Source organism: Oreochromis aureus, linkage group 19 (assembly GCF_013358895.1).
Source record: "Oreochromis aureus strain Israel breed Guangdong linkage group 19, ZZ_aureus, whole genome shotgun sequence".
Lineage (NCBI taxonomy): Eukaryota > Metazoa > Chordata > Actinopteri > Cichliformes > Cichlidae > Oreochromis > Oreochromis aureus.
Genome location: NC_052960.1, coordinates 15683897 through 15703484, shown reverse-complemented (window position 1 = coordinate 15703484; position 19588 = coordinate 15683897). Strand labels below are relative to the sequence as shown.

At 42.2% G+C, this 19588-nt stretch overlaps 1 protein-coding gene across 2 annotated transcripts in view; it reads left to right on the top strand.

Moving 5' to 3' along the window:
• Positions 1 to 17315, top strand: part of luzp1 (leucine zipper protein 1) — a 50178-nt gene extending 32863 nt beyond the window's left edge. For both annotated transcript variants that reach the window (XM_031748544.2, XM_039603451.1), the window contains 6 exons: positions 1611 to 1967; positions 2085 to 4311; positions 5171 to 5754; positions 5849 to 5968; positions 11026 to 11300; positions 11972 to 17315. In XM_031748544.2, the coding sequence (XP_031604404.1) occupies positions 1836 to 1967; positions 2085 to 4311; positions 5171 to 5754; positions 5849 to 5968; positions 11026 to 11262 (3300 nt within the window). In that variant the 5' untranslated portion in view covers positions 1611 to 1835 and the 3' untranslated portion in view covers positions 11263 to 11300; positions 11972 to 17315. The remainder of the gene's footprint in view (positions 1 to 1610; positions 1968 to 2084; positions 4312 to 5170; positions 5755 to 5848; positions 5969 to 11025; positions 11301 to 11971) is intronic.
• The last annotated feature ends 2273 nt before the right edge of the window (positions 17316 to 19588 follow it).

Sequence of the window (19588 nt, the reverse complement as noted above, 5' to 3'; positions counted from 1 at the left end):
TCGCTCCAAATTCTCCCATTTGTCTTCCTTCATACTAAGCCCATGTTCTTTATTTCCTCAGTGTCTTACACCAGAGAGAAGATTACCAAACCACTAGACCTCATGAAAGTAAAAAATAATTAAAACCCTACAGCCAAAGCCTTTGAGTCCACATTGTGCTTTGTCATTAAGTAATTTTTGCTTTCAAAGCTTACTGCTTTAGTTTATGTTCAACAAGACATTTAATGAACTGTGGGCTGAGCAGTTTGGGTTTTTTACACCATCTGAATCTATAGAAAATATATTATTCTGTCTTGGCGCAAACCACTACGACATGTTTTACCATACTGTATACCATCTACGTACATGGTTCAAAGAGGTGAAATATGTTTGGTGAATTTACTGCACTGGTTGATGTTTTGCAGCAGTAAAAGTTATCTACTTCAAAAGCAAACTGTAGTAGTCTTGTTATGTTGCGGTGTGTAGCTTCAGACAGGCTGCCTGAGCTGAGTCCGGGGTAAAGAAGAGAGACTGCTGATTGTCAGGGGATTAATAAATGATGATGTTGTGTCCTACCCTTAGGTCGATTTTTTTTTTTTTTTTTTCCCCTCCAGTCAGAATCATTGGGGGGGGAAGGGACGTAACAGGGTCTAGAAGCACGAGCAGGAGAACTCACTGCTTTGGACATGATTGACTTAAGTGTGTTGACAGTTAGATTAACCAAGACTCTGCCTACAGTCAGACTGTAATGTGCTAATATTCTGTGTTCTCATCGCACTGAGCCATGCTGAGCTTGCAGTTAGGACTCACACTCTAATGGTTGTGAAAATGTCACCCTCCCCCCTTTTTACATCTTTGTACTAACAACAGAAAGACACAGTGACGTAAATATCCCAATTTGCAAGACATTAATTCTTAATTGTCTAATCTGCACTTATGTTGGAGACAATCAAAACCTCCTTGTCACAGTGTTCTCTTTTTAATCGTTACTGTCTGAATGGACTATGACTGGTGTAGTGTTGAGACAGACCGGTAATGTAGTGGAGGAGGTTGGTGTTATTGAGAAATGCCGCTGTCAGCAAAAGCAAGCAGGCAAGAATCGATACAGGATCAAGAACAGGGACTCAGCATTGTTTGTGTGGGTGTGGGAGCATGTGGAGATGTACTAAAAACCTTGTCATCCACTCGCATCCTTTAAATTATGGGCAAGATGAACTGTATGGCAGTTTAGTGGCAAAAGGGAAGGGAGGCATAGTTATGGATTATGTTTGCTCATCAAAGTAAGGAAGTGTATTTTTGACACAATTTTTCAAATATGAAAAGATGGGCTGACTTTATGGTTATTCAGAAAAAACAATTTCTCATTATGTTGCGCAGTTGTTATATAATCCTGTAATTGTGAATTAGGTTTGATTTATATATAAATAATGTCTATATGTGTGTTTATAATACATGACTTGTGTGTGGCCTGTCCTTATATGGTCTCCATGTGCGTGCGGCACAAGGTTCAGTGAGCTAATTTCTATGTTCTCTGACTTACTTCCTGTACTCACTGTGTTACGTTTGAGAATACAAATGGTTGTCATTGTGAAATTAGAGATGACTAAGTGTTCTCTCTGTGCCTCCTACAGATGACAGATTTGTCTGCTGAAAACCACTCTGAGGGAATTTTGAAGTCTTAAAGAGACGGTGGTAAAACGAATCAGAACAGCCTAACAAGAAAAAGGAGCTTTTCCTTGACAGCCTAAAGAACTTGGGAGCACAACGGCACAGATGTGGACTCCCCATCAGATTTTCATCAGATAATCTGGACAACATAGAAACTTGGCCGATACAATAGAAAGAAATCTGGAACCATGTCGGATCATAAAGACATGACCCATCGCCACCTGAAGCACAAGCTGCAGAGTCTTGGCCGAAGACTTGATGAACTGGAAGAAGCAACAAACAAGCTACAGAAGTCTGAGGATGAGCTTCTTGACCTACAGGTAAGTAGTTGTGACAGTGTGTGGAGAGTTGTGTATGTTTGTGCATTTCACAAGAATGAATGAAGAGAAAAAGAAATGCAATACATGAAAAGAACTGTTGTACTCTCTCCTCTGCAGGATAAAATTATCCAGGCAGAGGGAAGTAACTCGTCCCTGCTCGGTGATGTGGAAGCCCTGAGAAAACGTCTCTTGAAGATCCAGGGGAAAGATGAGGAGGTACGTAAAGCTGAGGATCTTTGCCGCACAGTCAGAGAGAAACTGGAAGAGGAGGAAAACCTTACGAAAGAGCTAAAGGCAGAAATAGAACGTCTTCAGCGACGGATGGCTGAACTCGAGAAACTGGAAGAAGCTTTTGGGAAAAGCAAGTCTGACTGCAGCCAGCTCTGCCTTAGCCTCAATGAGGAGAAAAACTTAACCAAGAAGCTCTCATCTGAGTTGGAGACACTAAAAGCCCGTTTGAAAGAGGTGGAGGGGTCTGAGACAAAGCTGGAGAGAACAGAGCAGGCCTTGGCTATGGAGCTTGAAAAGCTCAAGGGATTCACCCAAACCTTTGCGAATGAGCGTAATAGGCTGCTAGAGAAACAAAGAGAAGATGAGAAGACCATTCTGAAGTTGGAAGAAAAGCTGGCGCACCAGAAGAATCGCTTTGGCATGTCAACGGATTCTGGCAGAGCAGATTTCATGAGCTCAAGAATTGAAGATGAGCTAACATCCACAGCGCTCTTAACGAGTAAGCTGGCTGGACGGAAGAAGAGCCTTGACTACTCAAAGCTGTCTGAGAATGAGAAAAACAGCGGTCTTGAAGGCTCGCAGGAGGACAACAAAGTAAAGGAGCTGACACAGGAGGTAGAACGACTGAAGAACCGCCTCAAGCAGTTGGAGATTGTGGAAGAGGATTTGAAGAACTCTGAGTCCAAAAATGGCGAACTTCATGAGAAGTTCCAGATAGAAAGGGACCGAGTTCGAAAGTTAAATGAGCAGGTGGAACACCTCAGGATGCAGCTGTGTGGAAAAGGCGGAATCGGAGGAAATGGAATTGGTAACTTGGATAAACACGGCAATGGAAGCAGCACTGCTAAGGTCATTGAAAATGGCAAAGTTGAGAATGAAGAGACTATCCTGAAGGGAGGGTTTAGACAAGAAAAGCCTAAATATAGAAGTGCAGCAACTGTCCCAGAGCCAAGTTCCCCAAAACATAGGAACAGGGATTTATCTCCTCAGCATAAATCTTGGAACAAAGATTTTAGCAACTCTGAGAAGGGTTCTCCCAAGTCAGTGAGGAGAGCCCTCAGTCCTGCTCTAAAGAGAAGGACACCCAGAACTACAACTACCACAAATTCATCTGATAATGGAATACGAGATACAGTGCGAGGAGCTGAGGAAAAGCCAAGAGGAACCACATACAGCTCTGTGAATACAACTTCTAGTGATGCCAAGAAGATGTCCGTCCTTAGTCGATACCCTCCCGCAGCTAATGACCAGAAGCCACTAAGGACAGCTCACAAGCATACAGATGACATCAAGAAGAGCAGAGAAAAGTTCTCAAAACTGTATGTAGGTAGTGACAGTGAATCTAACAACTCTGATGTCGTGTCTGACAGTACTTCCACTACCATGAATAGCATCTCTGCTCTAGAGAAGGAAACGGTGCCCGTCTCCGATCAGGAACCAGCAGACCAGATTCAGGAATCTGTATCTTCTTCTATTTCTACTATATCCAAAGCCAATGGCTCATACACAGCCTACAGATCTCACATCAATCCCTTGCTGCCCAATGACCAGGGGTCAGAGGGTCATTCTTCTGCCTCAGAAACAGAATCTACTGGATCAAGGCCATCTGAGCTGGACCCTACAGCTGAAGCAGCTGAGGCAGCTAGCACAACCGTAAGCAGTAGGACTGTAACCTCCAGGTATTCTAGATACCCTCAAGTCCAGGACTCGCATTCAGAGGGTTCCTCCTCCAGGAGCTCCTTTGATGAAGAGCTGCACAGCCGGTCACAGGTAGCTGAGGGAGGTCACCAGGGACCCATGCATACTCCAGCAGGGATTGAAATCCAACGAGTATGCAGTCCTAGAGAGGCACTGAGGTCAAGAGCTGTGATCAAGCCTGCTATTGTTGAAATTGACAGAAAGGAAGTAATGATTTCAGAACCCTTGCCTACAAATGGGAAACCCAAGATCTCGACCAAACCAATAGTGACTACTACTAATAAAATCACCAGTAGTATAACCATCTACCCAAATGATCCAAGCTCTTCCAGAACCAGCAGTCGCAGCAGCAGTGTGTCCAGTGAACCTGCGCCTATTAAAGAACGCCACACATCTACCAGTAACATCGTTATAGGTACGTGTCAACAATTTAGAACGATCTAGTAACTTATACTGCATTTTTCAGGACAGGATCTAGATATTAATTCTAAATAGTACAGTAAAGACAAGATTTTTATTTGTTGTCACTAGAAACCTTCTAATTAGTGCTCACAACTTGCAGCACTCACAAAACTGTAGCACACTTTTTGGACAGGCTGTTAGGGTAATTAAACATGCTATAAGCCCCATTATTAGTCAGAAAAGTTCTCATTAGGGTTCTAGCACCACATGCATCATCATGATGTCCAGAAAGTGGTGCCAGGTGAACGTCTATCAGTCATCAGCATCTGCTTCTCCAATATTAAACCTTAGTAAAGGTAAAGGTTTTTTGTAGCAGTCTGTAAATGTGCTTTTCTCTTCTGTAGGGTTGGGTGTTTTTAATGTAATTAACCCCTAGTCATGTTGGCGGCAGAACCACCTGTTTCTGTGCAGAATGAAATTGTGTTCCCTTAGATGATCATCTTTATTCAGTTCAACTCAGAAAATCCCAACAATCCCCCCCACCCCCTCCCCACAAGAAAAGACTTGGTGACAGTAGGAAGGAAAAACTCCCCTCTAACAGGAAGAACCAGGCTCAGGAATAGGCAGCCACCTGCCTTGACTGGTTACAGATGAGGGGAAAGAAAAGAGAGCCTAGTGACATGCTAATATTTGCTAACAAGTATTAAACACAAACTTAAGCTGATAGGATGTCATTTGTTTTTGTCCTGAGCCAAAGTGTTGGACCGAGATTAATTTTGCCTCCCCCCCCAAAAACTGATATTTTAAAGCACAGTGCAGTACTGTCAGCTTGTTGCATCTGTATAAATATGTCGTTTTATTTATATTGCCAGGCCCAAACACTGACCATCACGGCAGTATTTCCGTCCCATATGAGATCTCCATACCCAAGAGTGAGATCACTTTGCGGCCATGCCAGGACCAAGACTGTGGGCCACACAGCCACAGTGATTCATCATCAAGGTCTAAACTCCACAACACTTCCAGGGTGGAGACCACCACCAGCCACCTGTGCTGCCAGCGCAGCAACTTTAGCCTCCAGTCCCCGGACGTCACTTCCTCGGACTTCAACGACACAGAATCAGGATTTGAGAGCAGCAGCAGCACAACCACCGTCACCAGCTGGAGAAGCCAACGGCAAAGCCAACCGTCACACGAAGACAGTTTGCCAGATATGAAGAATGTGACCATGAGAAGCCCCTGGAGGAACAAAAGCGCCATGTCTGTGGACGAGGGAAGTCGAGGAAGGAGTACGAGAGCAATCACAGATGGCGGGTCTGAAGATGAAACAGAAACTGCAACAACGTGGAGGGCTTACAGGGCAACCACCTTTGACACAGAGGACTCTGTAAACAGTGGAAACGGAGGCGGCGGAAATGCTGCAGCACAGAAGGGAGCCAAGCCGTCCCCTGCTGAGGTGGGGAAAGTTAATAAGTGTATATCAAAGTAATTTCACACACAAAACAGAAAAGGGAAAAAAAATAATAGAGGGAATTTTCTTTTTCTCCCAGGTGTACATGCGTAAGATCTCTCAGTCTCCCCCTATGGAAACTGGAGGGTTGGGAAGGGCCATACCCCATGCACCCGTTACCTCTCAGTCCTGGAGCCGATCATATTCACAGCAGCCTCCGGTAAGGGAAACTGACTTCAGGTTTTTAACACTTTCCTGTAGTAGATTCAGTTTTTATAGGCTTTTGTTTTTATCAGATATGATATTAAACACACGCGGCTATTGGATGCAACTTTATTTTCATTTTTGTTCTGCTTTGAAATATGCTTAATGTTCCTTGAGTCTGTTTTCTTGGTACATTTCTCAAGCATTTGTAAATTTAAAAAAATGAATTGGTGATACTCGATTAATAAAGTTGGTATTGCGCTTAAAGTATTGTTCTCTGCAAATAGTTTTAGCATGAAGATAAAGACTCCACACAGAGTGCAGCTGCAGGCCTTAGCTCCTGGTGTGTCAACTTTGCATTAGAGCTCAGCTGGTATTTTTCCCTGACGCCAGGCTCCGTGACTTCAAGCTTAGCACAGCAGTTCTGCAGGCCCCACTCCTGCTGCCCCAGTAAGCACAAAGAGAAAAGGGTGGGACAGAAAGTAGTGAGGATGGAAATGAAAAAGACCTCAACAGGGGGAAAAGTAGGTTAGAAAAACCTCAAGGAGAAGAAAATAGCTTTCTCCTATGTGAATGTGCTACCACATCAGTGAGAGACTCGGTTTGCTATTCTGGAAGACACCATGTAATAAGCAAAGGTGTCTGTTAAGGTCTGCGACTTTATTTCATGACTTTATTTTGTACATAGTATGTTGTCGCTGTTTAAGAGCTTTTTTGTTCTTGTTGTTGCTTTTTTTTTTTTCAATTTAAGTGTGGCAAACTTTTCCACTGTTAGCCTCAAAAATTGCATTGTGATATGTGGGCCATTGTGATTATATTGTGATATCATGTATGTGAGATCATAACTAGAGATTTAAAAATGGAAGGATGAGGTAAAAACCTATTACTGGGGCACAGTGTTAATGTACATGTGTTTTTGGTATATAGTGGATGCTATGATTTATAAATACATTGTCATGAATCGCTGGGATGCATCTTCGGTGATGTGTCGGGGGAAATGGGGGGTTTGGGGTCTTTCAGCATCATAACCATCTGGCTGGGGTTGATCAGCATGAATCCCTGGAGCAAGCCAAGGATCTCCCCTCTTCAACTCCTCTTCTAGTGGCTTTTTCTGTGGATGCGGCGTATTCCTCCCTCCTTTGTCATTCCATTCACTGCTATCCTCATCAGTGCTCAGTATAGAGACAATGGCGTCACAACTAGGTTGCTAGGCACAGCTTCGGCACGCCTCCACAAATCCCTTGATTTTTGGTGCCTGTTTGATAGAGTCTGAGAAGAAAAGGATGTCAGGTCAGGGTGTAGTATGGGTGACATTCTCTGGGAACTTCAATTGTTTGCCAGTATCCACCCTTAGCTGCAGACATGGGATTCCCTGTTTTATCCAAGCATTTTAGCGGTTTTAGACCCAATCTTGAACAGCTGATTGTTTATCAACATGTCTTCATTTCTTTTGTAGGAAAATGAGCCTGCAGTGGCTCGACTCTTAGTCTTTACTTACATATGCGCACTACTACATACACATACTATAGTATATAGGTTTATTTTATTCAAAGCAGTGAAAGCAGGCTCAGACACTGGAACATTAAGCTGGAGTCTCTCCTCTGAATCAAGCGTGGTATAAAAACATTACAGCTAGCATGGCCTCGGAGCTATAATTGCCTGCTGGACTCCTCCCCAGTCATTATCATCAATGGGCTTAATGCAATCTACCCAACACTGAGCCCCAACCCTCAAACACCCCCTTTCATCACTGTTATTTAGCAGACCGGTAGAAAAAGTGTGAAGGGCCTCGCTCTTTTTCTTTATCATAAAACCCTGGCATTAACAAAATAACCTTGAGTTTTATATTTTTTAATGCTCCCATCAAGCAGTGCCCACTCAGTGCCACTCGGCCTTGACCTTAGCTCTGCAATTTCACAACCACAACTACTTAAGATAAGCCTGCTGTCCCACATCACTGATGCTTTGTGGTCCAGGAACCCGGAACCATCGAACAAGTCCCGTCTCCGTTGTTTAAGATCAGCTGTGAACTGTTAAACCACCGTCCCCCTGTTCATTTTTTTGTCACTCGTGCACTTTTTAATTTTATTGTGGGAATTTCCCAAATCCACTCATTCGAATCTGCGGCAGAACCTTGTTCATCATGACATTTCATGCATGAACTGGTCACTCGATTTGGATAGCAATTATGTGCAGAAATTACCCCAGTGCAATAAAAAATAAGTTTCTTCAAAAACATAAGTGGACTTTGAAGCGTGTCTTGGAGCAAAGCCGATCATCTTTGGTTTGGATTTGTAGAATATTTCAGCGGTCTGAACTGCGTCCGTTCCCAAGAGGCTTGGATAAATACAGCTGTACTTAGGACAGTGGAAGGTTGGGATTAGTCTGTGTTTGCAGTGTCAGAGGTTGATAAAAGAGGGTTGTATTATTACAAGGTTCCAGACGGAGCCGCTCTCAGCATCATTAACTGACACCCCATCAGTTGTTATTCAGCTGGGTGGGCATCTGTGCTCCTCTTGATTCATCAAAGTCTGCGTTTGTTTTTGTTTGACATGTTTGCTCCTCGTAAAATTGTCTTTGAACCTTAAAATGATGATTGAAGAACATTTTTAAAAAAAATGTTTTTCTTCTAGAGATTTAAACATAAGATTTTTGTGACTATCTTTCATGCCCCGGTGATGGAAGGAGAGCAGACTGAAAATCAGCTTTCTGTGGACCAGTGAGAACATATTGATCGATGGGAATTAAGGAGGAGAAAACACTCCCAATTCCTATAAGTACCCTCAGCACCCTGGGCAGACTGATAGCTTATTGATTAGCTTTCACTTTTGAACCTCATGTATAAATTATCTAGAGGTTATTTATAATAGAGACAGACGGACATCTTTTCCTCCAGTGAAAGGTCATGGTCGTATCTAGTTTATCTGAACCAACACTTTAGGAGTGTGGCTAAACTATCAACTGCTTTGGCATGTAGTGATGGCATTTATCGAGCCTCATTCAATCTTTTATCCTTTTAGAGCTTCTATGATGTTCAGATTTGTGCAGTGGCATTCCCATGATCATCAGTTACCCTTTGTGTTTTACAAGTATGAGCAGATGGCTTAACAGTTAGCATTGCTGCTAGCAGGGAAAGCTGTGTGTGCCACAGCTCCACCACACACGTTCACACATACACACGCACACAACCGCTTGCATTGCATTCCAAGCACACTTGATTTGAATTGCCTAACAGGCCGGCATTTAAATAGGGGTTGCTTGTTTTCTGTAGCAGTCACTCCACACCTTAGACTGCGAGAACAGAATGTCTTTGTAGTACTTCCACTCCATTGTAGCAGTAGGAAACTTCAGCCTGCACTCGAATGAGCTGTGAATTTACGTTTGGCCAAGGAGCGAGGCACCAGAAAATATTATACTAGCAGTAAAGTGTGGAGTCAAGAGTTGATCCACTTTAAGCTGTCCTCCTGATTTTTAAAATCTGACAATACTCTCATTTTTTAATAAAGTTTCACCTCTTGTGAAACAAGTCATCAGCAAACAAGCAACCACAAACAGAAAAAACTGATCTGGAAGAACTCGAATGCACTACTTTATTTATTTCACAAATCTGTTGGCCATAAGTTCATCAAAGAGCAAAATTCATCCTCCTTGTTTTCTCTTGAAATTTCAACATAGATGAGTTGCATAGGCATTTATTAAGTCAGACACACTTAGTCATATTTCAGCATTTTGGCTGAGATGCTCCTTCAATTGGAAGCAGAGAGAGAAGCCATTCTCATGTCAGTGCCCCAGATAAAAGCTGAAGCAGGTTAAACAGCTATGCTGGCTTTGTTAAAAGGACATTCCTGGCCAGTTCTCCCTTGAAAATTAGATTAAATCTCGAGGGATTTACTGGGTGGATAAAGGTGAAATAAATAAATAATCCTGAAAATGTAAAACTCACAAAAATACTGCAACATTTCCTGGTTTAGTCTGTACAAAAAGTGTAATTTGATGTGGACAAAGACTCCAGAAAAACCTGTTTCAACATTTTTTTTTTTTTTAGTCTGGCTTCATATTTTTCATAGCTATGTGAAACTTGAGACTATTTCCCAAAAGTCAAACTAATTTTCTTAATATCTTAGAGTATTTGGCTTGTTCATTTGACATATAAAAGTTGGTCAAAGAGCAGCACTTTTGTGCAATGTGTGTGTATTTGGGGGGTTTGTTGGGGGTTTTATTTAACCAAGCATTATTTTAATTCCACTGCCATGTGTTGTACGGTACAAACCTCCCGTTGAGTGTAGGAGGAACTCTACATCCATTTCGAGGAAAGTTCGTGAAAACTCCCAGTCTTGGAGCGTTAACTTACCATAGAAGGAGAATATGCCACTTGACGGTTTCCTCCCACAGTGACTGTTGCAGGAAGTGACCACACTGAGCACACCCACTTTGGCAGCCTTCACTGGTGACTGATTTCCTGTCTCCCCCAGGAGACTGTGAAAGGCAGACCAGCAGGGCTCCATTAAAGCCAATTAGCAAGAATGCTTTCTAAAACTGCACCAGAAGCCAACTCCAGCCCACCAAATGTCACTAATTATGGTGCTTATTTAAAAACTGAAATTACAGGAGCGGGGTGCTGTTTCTGTGTGCTTTAAGAACTGCATCGTCATCCAACTCTCGCTTTCTTAGAGAAGGGTTACTGAGGTTATGAGAGGGGACGTGCCATTGTATCCACCACAAACTAGAAACTTGGGGTTTGTTTTCTAGTGAGCCCGCCAAATTATAAATCTCTCAGCTTGGGGTATGTTTGGGGTTTTTGGTTGGGGATTTTTCCCCTGGCAGAAATCCACATGGCAGACTTTACTTGTCGCACACCAGTTAATATTAACGGCATGTAGGCAATGCCCACATAAGACAAAGGTCCGAACAAGGCCCCACAAAATGCCCAGAGCTCCTATAGAAAAACTCCAGAGTTTGGCATTAAATTTCAGCAAAGAAATCCAAATTATTCCTCTTAAACTTGGAAAAGCGCTTACTTCAGATGCCAGTTAATACAACAGCCAGTTTTTAAATGTAATTTCTTTCTTTCAGGCTTCTGATAACCTGGACCCCAGTCCAAACCCGAGTCACAGCCCAGCCTCTTGGAGACGACAGATACCCAGTAGTGATCTGGGGACCTCTTACGATCGGATAAGCAGGACACCTGGAGCCTCCTCTAGAGGAGGGGAGCCCTGGTCCAGTCGGGGGCAAGGCTTAGGGGCCAGAGCTGAGGGGAGGAGTGGAGCGGGAGGCAGACCGTGGAGCCAGCGTCAGTCAGAGCAACATTAGACCAAGTGAGGAGGAGGAGGATTGAAGCAAGTGGACAGGTAGGAGATGGCTGGATTTTCTTTTCTTTTAACTCCTGATAGTTAATTAAAATATACAATTATTACTTACCTCTTTGGGAACAGTGTCTCATCTCTAAAGGGGCTTTCGCCTCCTATTTATATATTATCGTCATAGCGACAGTGATGAAATCTTTGCATAAGGCAGTTTACGAACTGCGCTGCAGCAAAATTCTCAAGCAGTGAAGTTAAATATGCTTTTTTGGTGACTTCCTCTGGAAAGACTAGCATAATTAGGGATAAATTATGGAAAATGTAACGTTTTCTGAGAGAAAAGCTTATTTTGAACCCAGATAAGCATACAGTAACTTCATTTAGGAATGGAGACCTCATTCCTCCATCATACTAATGATATTCACATTTTACATCTACAGCTGATTTGCCGTATCCTGACTAAAAGACTGGAAATTAAAAATTGTGATTTAAATTGGAGGTCTACCAATGAGCTCGGCCTCTATTTTTTTCCCCCCATAATTGCTTGCAAATTATCTTGTTCTTTCTGGCAAACTTTCCACAAAATTATAAGGAAATTACAGACCAGTCATGTTTCTAACAAAGATGAATAGTTATGATAACATTTTTGAAAAATGAAGGACTAAATGTGTCTCTTTTTTATTCACTTTTTCCCCCTCCCATAACAACACTCCATTAAGCTCTCAACTGCAAAATAAGGGCCAAGCGCTAGTTTCCCATCAAATGACGGCTACATAGATCACCGCCACCTCCAGCAGACAACAGTTTTGCAGCCACACTGAACAACAAACCACCGACCTGATGATGAGTGTACGCTGAGACATGGACGCTTCTTCCTATTCAAAACTGTTCCAGAAAAAGCCGTGCATGGAAGGTCAGCGCCTGTACAGTGTTTTTGGAGGTTTCCTCACCGGCCAGTGTATTATCTTCTGCTTCTTGTGTTGGATGTATTATAGTGTAATCCTGAAACTTGACAAGGGAGAGGCTGGCACGCTGCGCAGGGCTGGAGATTTTCCTGTGCACCAGAGTTGGAGGAAAATAGACTCAAGAGTTTGTTACAGTAACCTCAGAGTAGCTGGAAATGTCACTTGTGCTTCGAAATTTCAACTTTTCTTCATCACTGAAAAGACAAACCCAATCCTCAGTCAACAGCAGTGCATCTTTCTCTCTCACAGGGCTGGATTTTCCCGTAGGATTCTCCATAAAACCAAAAGATCGCTACTTTAAATGTGACCAAAAACAGGAAGCGAATTACCCTCGGTTTTGTTTCAGACTCGTTTTTCCTCTGAAAACCTTCATCCAACCCCATCCCTTCCCCTCTTCACCAAACACAAGCCATGCAAACGTATCCACAAAACAAGAAGCAAACACATTCACATTTTTAACTTTTGGTTTAATTTCAGCCCATATCCCGACTTTCCAGCACGCGGTAACCTCAAACTGGATTTAATTTGAGGTCTTAGATGCTGAATGAAGATTTGCATGTTTCTAAGTAATAAATGAAGAACACTTGAAAGATTGTGACTCAGCATGCTTAAAGGGTTGCCGGTTGGCTGGATTTTAGGCGCACGCACACACACACACACACAAATACAGACGTACGCACAGACACATTTTTCTTTTTTCTTTTGTCTTCACAGGCTGGGACCTTGTTTATGTTTTTCTGTCATTTTGATTCTTTTGTAATTCGCTTCCTGTTCTGCATCATCCTTTCGCTTTCTTCTCAACCGTGTCATTTGAAAAAAGAAAGTGGACTGCACGCAATGAAATGGAATGCACATGCAAGAAGAAAAAATAAATAAATAAAAAACATGAGGATGGGGGGAGGCATTGTTTATAACCTCAAACCATGACACGGTTTCCATGGTTCTTTATTTTACAGCTGTTGCAACTGTCCTCATCCATGTGTTTTGAAAGAGCCATAGCAAAAATGGAGTTTCTGTTTGAACTGAACTTTGGACTTTCGATTACCAGCAACCGTAGCCTGACAGGGCGGACATTTTTTTTTTTTTTTTAGTGCTGTCATAAGTACTGTGTACACACCAGTCATAGGAACGACCCAAGGGCGTTGGACTTCTAACCAGGAAGTGACAGTCCTGCTTGTACATGACTTGGTTCGCCGTGCGAATCGTGCTAGTGTCTCTCTTTCTTATTTCTATAGAGGTGTATTATTTTGTTACGACGATAAACAACACCTGGTGGGTTGGTATGTTGGAGTAATCACTCATTGGCAGGGGCCACTACGGCGGAGACTGTGCAGTAGAATTCAATTTAGCCACCGGCCAGTAATAAAATGAGGTGGTGTTTTTTTTTTTTTTGTTTGTTTGTTTTTTTGCTGAGGTCATCAGAAACCCTGCTGACGTATTCAAGTTTCTCCATAAAGTCTTTCAACAGGCACCGGCAGGATCTTGAGACTGTTGCAGAAGATTGACTGCAGAATGACAGGCCATGTAAACTTTTAATCCTAGAACAAAATTTATGAATGTTGCTCAGGAGGAATGCAGCTGAGAATGACCAATTGCTCGATGGCTTGATGCACCGATCCAACACGACTGCATTCTTTGTCTCTCGCATCTGTTAAACTGCAGACGAGAGGAAAAAAAGCGAGAGAAACATAACCATAACTGTGACAACTCTGGACCAAGTTCTGGATCTGTGAAAGAACTTGGGACTTTTTAAAAGCCTGCTCTCCATCTGGCTCCTCTGCTGTTGTGGATTTTAATGCTGTGTTGTCGGACCCTGCTGGGGATGATCTGGTTCACTTATTTTCTTTTTGTTTGTTTGTTTTTTGGTCTCCTGTATTCTACCAGCCGCCATCAAGCTGTAATATTTATTAGTCTCCATATATGTGCAGGTTCTTTTATTGTGAAAAGATCTGCCTAATGGCAGGACCTCTGTCTGTTGCCACTTTGTCACTTTACAGTTTATGCAAGCAGGAGATTATATGCAATTAAACTGTTCCCCCCACCCCCACTGCAATATCTGTAACCATTTCAGCCGTCGTCGTGTACAAAAGAAGGTGATGACTGTAAGTAGGAAGTTTGCTAGGTTAAAACTAAAAGTTTACCTTTACGAATGCACATTTTCACCAGTCTCTTTCCTTTATGTTTACCTTCTAGCAGTAATATCTACAGTATGTTCGTCTGTGCCTTGAGATGCGGAGGTAAACTGTCCCAACAAATTCAGACTCGCACCATTTCCTTACACTTGCAGTAAACATAAATAACATGTAATACAAACATGTAAGGTTCAGATTTGTTCGTTTGCTTTTTAATTGCATTTTTCTTTTATTTGAGAATTGTTTTGGTTGACATGGTAAAATTATATTTAGGGGAAGTCCTCCCTGAATGAAGATGAAATAAGACTCTCGCACAAAACACCAAAACTCCTTTTCTAACCCACCTCCAAAGCACCCTGTTAAAGAACATGACCCACGCCGCTGTGTCTTTTGGATTTGACTGTCAGAGTCACAGGGTGCAGCTCTGCCTCTGAAAGGCTTGCTTCGTGGCCAGCCGCCTCCACCGGCTTTATGATGGAGCAAAAACGGACCAGACGCACTGTCTCATGTCCTCCTGTGCTCCCTCTGTTATTGTTCCTACTGCGACTCTTCTCATTTACCAAGAGAGAAGGCCCTCTCCTCCCCAGTCTCTCATCTTTTCGACCAATTTTAACTTTTAGGATTTTGCTAAAAAACCAAGTGTCCCTTCCTCCTCCCTCTGTTTCTCTGTATTTTCCTTAGATTCTCATTTCCTAAAAGGAAAACCTTTGCCCTAAACAGCAGTGATGTGTGCTACTGGTGCAGAGGCCTGTCACCAGAAAATGATGGGCAGCTCCCTGGGTAGCTGAAAGGTGAAAGGTCAGATCTGGGTCTAATCCTGTCTCTACATCTTGATTCAGGGCTTCTAAATACAGGAGGGTCAAAAATGGCCAGCTTGGCAGTGACGTGCACTTGATGATAATTAAAACACCCGGGGGAGGTATCGAGTGTCCGTTTCTGCCAGATATACACGTGCTCTTCTCTCAGTGTTTGCGTGTTGCTGTTGTTGATATGTCAGCGAGGGTTCTCATTTAAAGCTCAAGTGGTGTCTGCAGATCCCTGAGTTGGCTGGAGGGCGTTTGTGGGTCAGGATGGTGATGCAAGCACCAGAGCCAGTGCCCTAATCCACCCATTATCCTGCCTCATGGCCCATAAAGTTCTTGTTACTGTTTTCTTCCAATCCAACGTGATACTCCTCCACCGATCCCTAAGCAGCACCACTGTGAAGCATTTCTCTGGGGGGTGGCTGCAGTGATAATTTCACAGGTTTTAAGGATTCCAGGGCTGTTTTCTTTTCCTGATATCTCCTCTGATTTGTGATTGATGGTTGAATGTGGACTGAATTACAGCAATGGTGTAATAGCTGCTGTTTAAAAACAAAAAGAGGCTGCTTCTGCTTTCCTGCTAGGATACCAGCTAAAGAGTTAATAGAAATCCTCTTAAGATGTGGTGGTATATCTATAAACATTTTGTTTTTCCTTTTATAAAAGTAGACTAGAATGTACTTAGTGGAGATCGGAGGAATGGCTCTTGGGCAGTTAGCAGGCCCTTGTCCTCAAATGCCTCCATTGTGAAGCCAGGGTTATGGTGTCATTGGATGGCATAGGCTGTAATCTGCACTTAACCAGCACTTAAACAACTAATGCCCCCTTTAAGTCCCCCGTTGTTAAAACGTTTCCTCTTCTGTGCCCCCAAAATTGTCCGTAGCTGTTTGCTGAATGTACCACAGCTGGTTATGTAGTGTTTATTATTTGTTTCTTTTTGTAAATTCTTTTCAAGAATCATCTCAGCAGGTAAAGGAAATTGGCATGCACTCAGTGAAGGAATCATGTTTGTGTCTCAGCCTTTTAACAATGTGCCAACATCATTCCACAGTATTTACAGTTTACAGAGACGGTGCAAGAGTTTCCTCAGGAGGACACGGTGTCTCTTAAGATTCTGAAATAAAGGGGAAATATAAGTGAGGTTTGTCTTTTCTCTGTCAGCTCTCTTCTTATGGATGTTTTTTTCTCTTTGTTAAACAAAAGATGTCTTATTTTGGAATCTATATTGGATAGATTTTATTTAAGGAAAAACTAATTTTGTAAAGTGGGCCTTATTATTGAAATATATAAAGTATTTGTCCATCTTGATTTAAAGAGGGTTTTTTTTTTTTTTTTTCCTTTTTCTCTGTCACACTCCTGGAGAGTTCTTCTTCGTGTATTTTGTGCTTGGTAGTTTTAATGCAAGACGTTTCTCACAACCTGGAGACATGATGACGCACCGTGGATGAGGAAAAAGAGAAGCCAGCGATAGTCTTTGAAGAGTGAGAGTTATGTGCGTTTTATCAGAGCTGAGCAGGTCTCCGGTGTTGAGTCCCTTTTCTCTTTTTTTTGTTTCATTTTTTTTTTTTTAAATCGGGGACCATTCACTGCTCCAGCCGCTTTGCCGCCCTGATCTCCCTCTCTCATAAATTCAGGGTTTGTACATCTTCTGTGCTGTATGTTTGAAAGTGCTGCCAAAGAAAGAAGCGTGCAGGTCCCCAGACATGTGTATATATTGAAACCTACAATCTTAACAGGAACAATCGGATAACGAATTAAAAGAATACATTTTTTTTTTAACTGGATGTTCTCTCTCTTAACGCTGATCCATCCACATCTAAGATTTTCCGAACTGTACAAATGAGGGGTTTATTTGTTTGTTTATTTGGGTTTTTTAAATAGATGAGTGTATATAAATGTGTGTGCAGAACAAGGAGACTGACAGACAGAGGTGTCAAACACAGACGTACATGTGATTAAAATCAGATCAAAATTGTTTTATGATTGATTACTGCTTCTCTGTGTCAGCAATGCCAGGTGTACTGTGTGGGGAGGCTTCTTTTTTTCGTTTTAAACTTAATACATTGTGCATGTTTTAACCTTTCTGTGGCTGGCGCACTCTGCATGTAGGTCTCTTGAAGCTGTACAGCAGACCATATGTATTCCAATAAAAATAAAAACCAACCTGTTTGTAAAGCGTCTCCGTGTTGGAACCTGTGTAAAAATGCAAACGTGTATCTTAATCTCTTTTTATTTTCTTTGTCCAACAAGCTCAGCAAGTTTTGATTTCATAGCGGTACACCCATTTTGTGCGTGCATGCGTGCGTGCGTGTGTGTGTGTGTGTGTGTGTGTGCAAGAGAGAATCCTGGTTTGGACGGAGTGGAGAGAACAGCAGCTGATGGTATGCAAAATAAGCAGGGAGACAAATGAGGCAAAATTGGTCAGGTACAAAGGGGGAAAAACCGCAGGCTGCTGTGGAATGCAAAGTCAGCACACACATCTTTCTCTTAAACAGCTACGCCTTGCTTTGTGAAAGCCAGCATTTCTTTTCCTGCAGCTGTAGGTTACTTTGAAATAGCCCCGTCTTACTCAGTAAGTCACTCTTTTTATGATGATTACCATAAAAAGACCCTGAGTCTCAGCTATTTTGGAAATCATAGGTAACACTGGCTGAATCCCAGAGGAGTTGTTATTCCTATTCCAGCTTGAGCTGCATGGTGTTTTCCTTCAAGTGCCAGTTTTGTGCACCTCCAGACTACAAGCCTCAACACGTTCAGTCGAGCTGCCAGGCTTTCAGGTGCAGGACTGAACTTTAAAGATGTCTCATATAATGTACCGTAGACCAGGGATATCAAACTCTTTTTACATCACAGGACACATACAGCCCACTTAGGATAAGTCAAACTCCCATTTCTGTCAATGTAAAGAAGTGTGACTACACATTTAATCCCTGCATAAGAATATATGTTGGCATAAGAAAAAAAAAAGTGTGATTTCAACAATTATCTCAGTTTTTCTACTTGATAGTGATATGCTGCTGCATTAAAGAATTAATATAATTATAAAGCAGAAAGTTTTTAATTCAATACCCAATGTAAACAATAAAAAATACACTTCTATAGTAGTGAAAACTGGGCTTTTTCTCTCTTATAATTGATTATTTATACATTATGCTCATTAGTGTAATATGAATGTGTATGGGGCATCCCTTTAATCAGGAGTAAAAGCTGTAAACGTTTACAGAAGTGCAGTTAAGTTCCAAATTTATGCCCTCCTTCACATTTTCCAAAGCCATCAAGTGTGCGGGGCCATTTCTGGCCCCCTGGCCTTATGTTTGACACCCCATCAATTTGTATAGATGGTGATTATGTAATATTGCTTTAAGGTTCAATCGTTCCGTCAGCCACATCATTGGGTTTAGTTGCTTATTAATGCAAACATCAGCTGACATGGCAGCATCACATGACACAGGAGGATTGTTAAACATCTTTGAGCTGATAGGAAAGCAACAGTAACTCTACAGACACTCGTTACAAGGGCATGCAGAGGACCACACTGGTTACTATTACTGTGGTCCTAATAGTAACCAGCGCTATACAAATGCAGGCCATTTACCATTTATTACTGTCAGCTAACAATAAAAACACTGAGGTTACAGTTTACATGGAAAAATAGATGATAGGATCAGAATCTGCTCTACCAGCTCTGACCAGAGTGTACACATCTTCTGATGACTGCTTCCAGCAGGATAATGTACCATGAAGGTGTTGATGAGTTCACTGTACTCAGATGCACCTTTGGGATGTGGTGACTGCATCCAGTAAATCAAAAAGGGGGACCAGTTAAGTACTGGTAAGATGTACCTTACGTGTCCAATAAGTAGGTGTTAGTCGTGAAGATATTTTAAAATGTTTGACATGTTACAGTTGATAAAAAATAGTAACAGTTGCTGATTTCCATTCAGTTTCATAGTCCTATTGTTAAAGAGTCACTGCTATTGTCAGTCACAACTGTGGTTTTGCTTCTGCAATGTGAATAAAGAGACGAATAGTCAGCTGTTTCACATCTAGCAAACCCGCAGGAATCAAACTCGTTGAAAGTCACGGGTTAACCTGCTGTTGTGGTTTTAATCTGCCCCACATTCAGATGGAAGGGAGGTGCTGCAGCACCGCGGTGCCTGTTTGGACCCTGGTACTTCTGAGCCTCAGCGCTGATGGCTGACCTGAATTAGTGCTGTGAAGTCAGCCGTAGAAATGACTCAGTGGCACTCCAGGCGAGTGGAGGAGTGAAGCAGGATAGAGATCACACATTACAGCAGGTGTGAAAAGGAAACTGAGTGGGATGTTTACTGAGTGAACATGCAAAGGGTCAGAGGTCAATTGTGCAGAATTATATAACTTTTAGAAATGGCACTAGAGTGATTTTTATTTATTTTTTGTACAGAATTTAGACAACC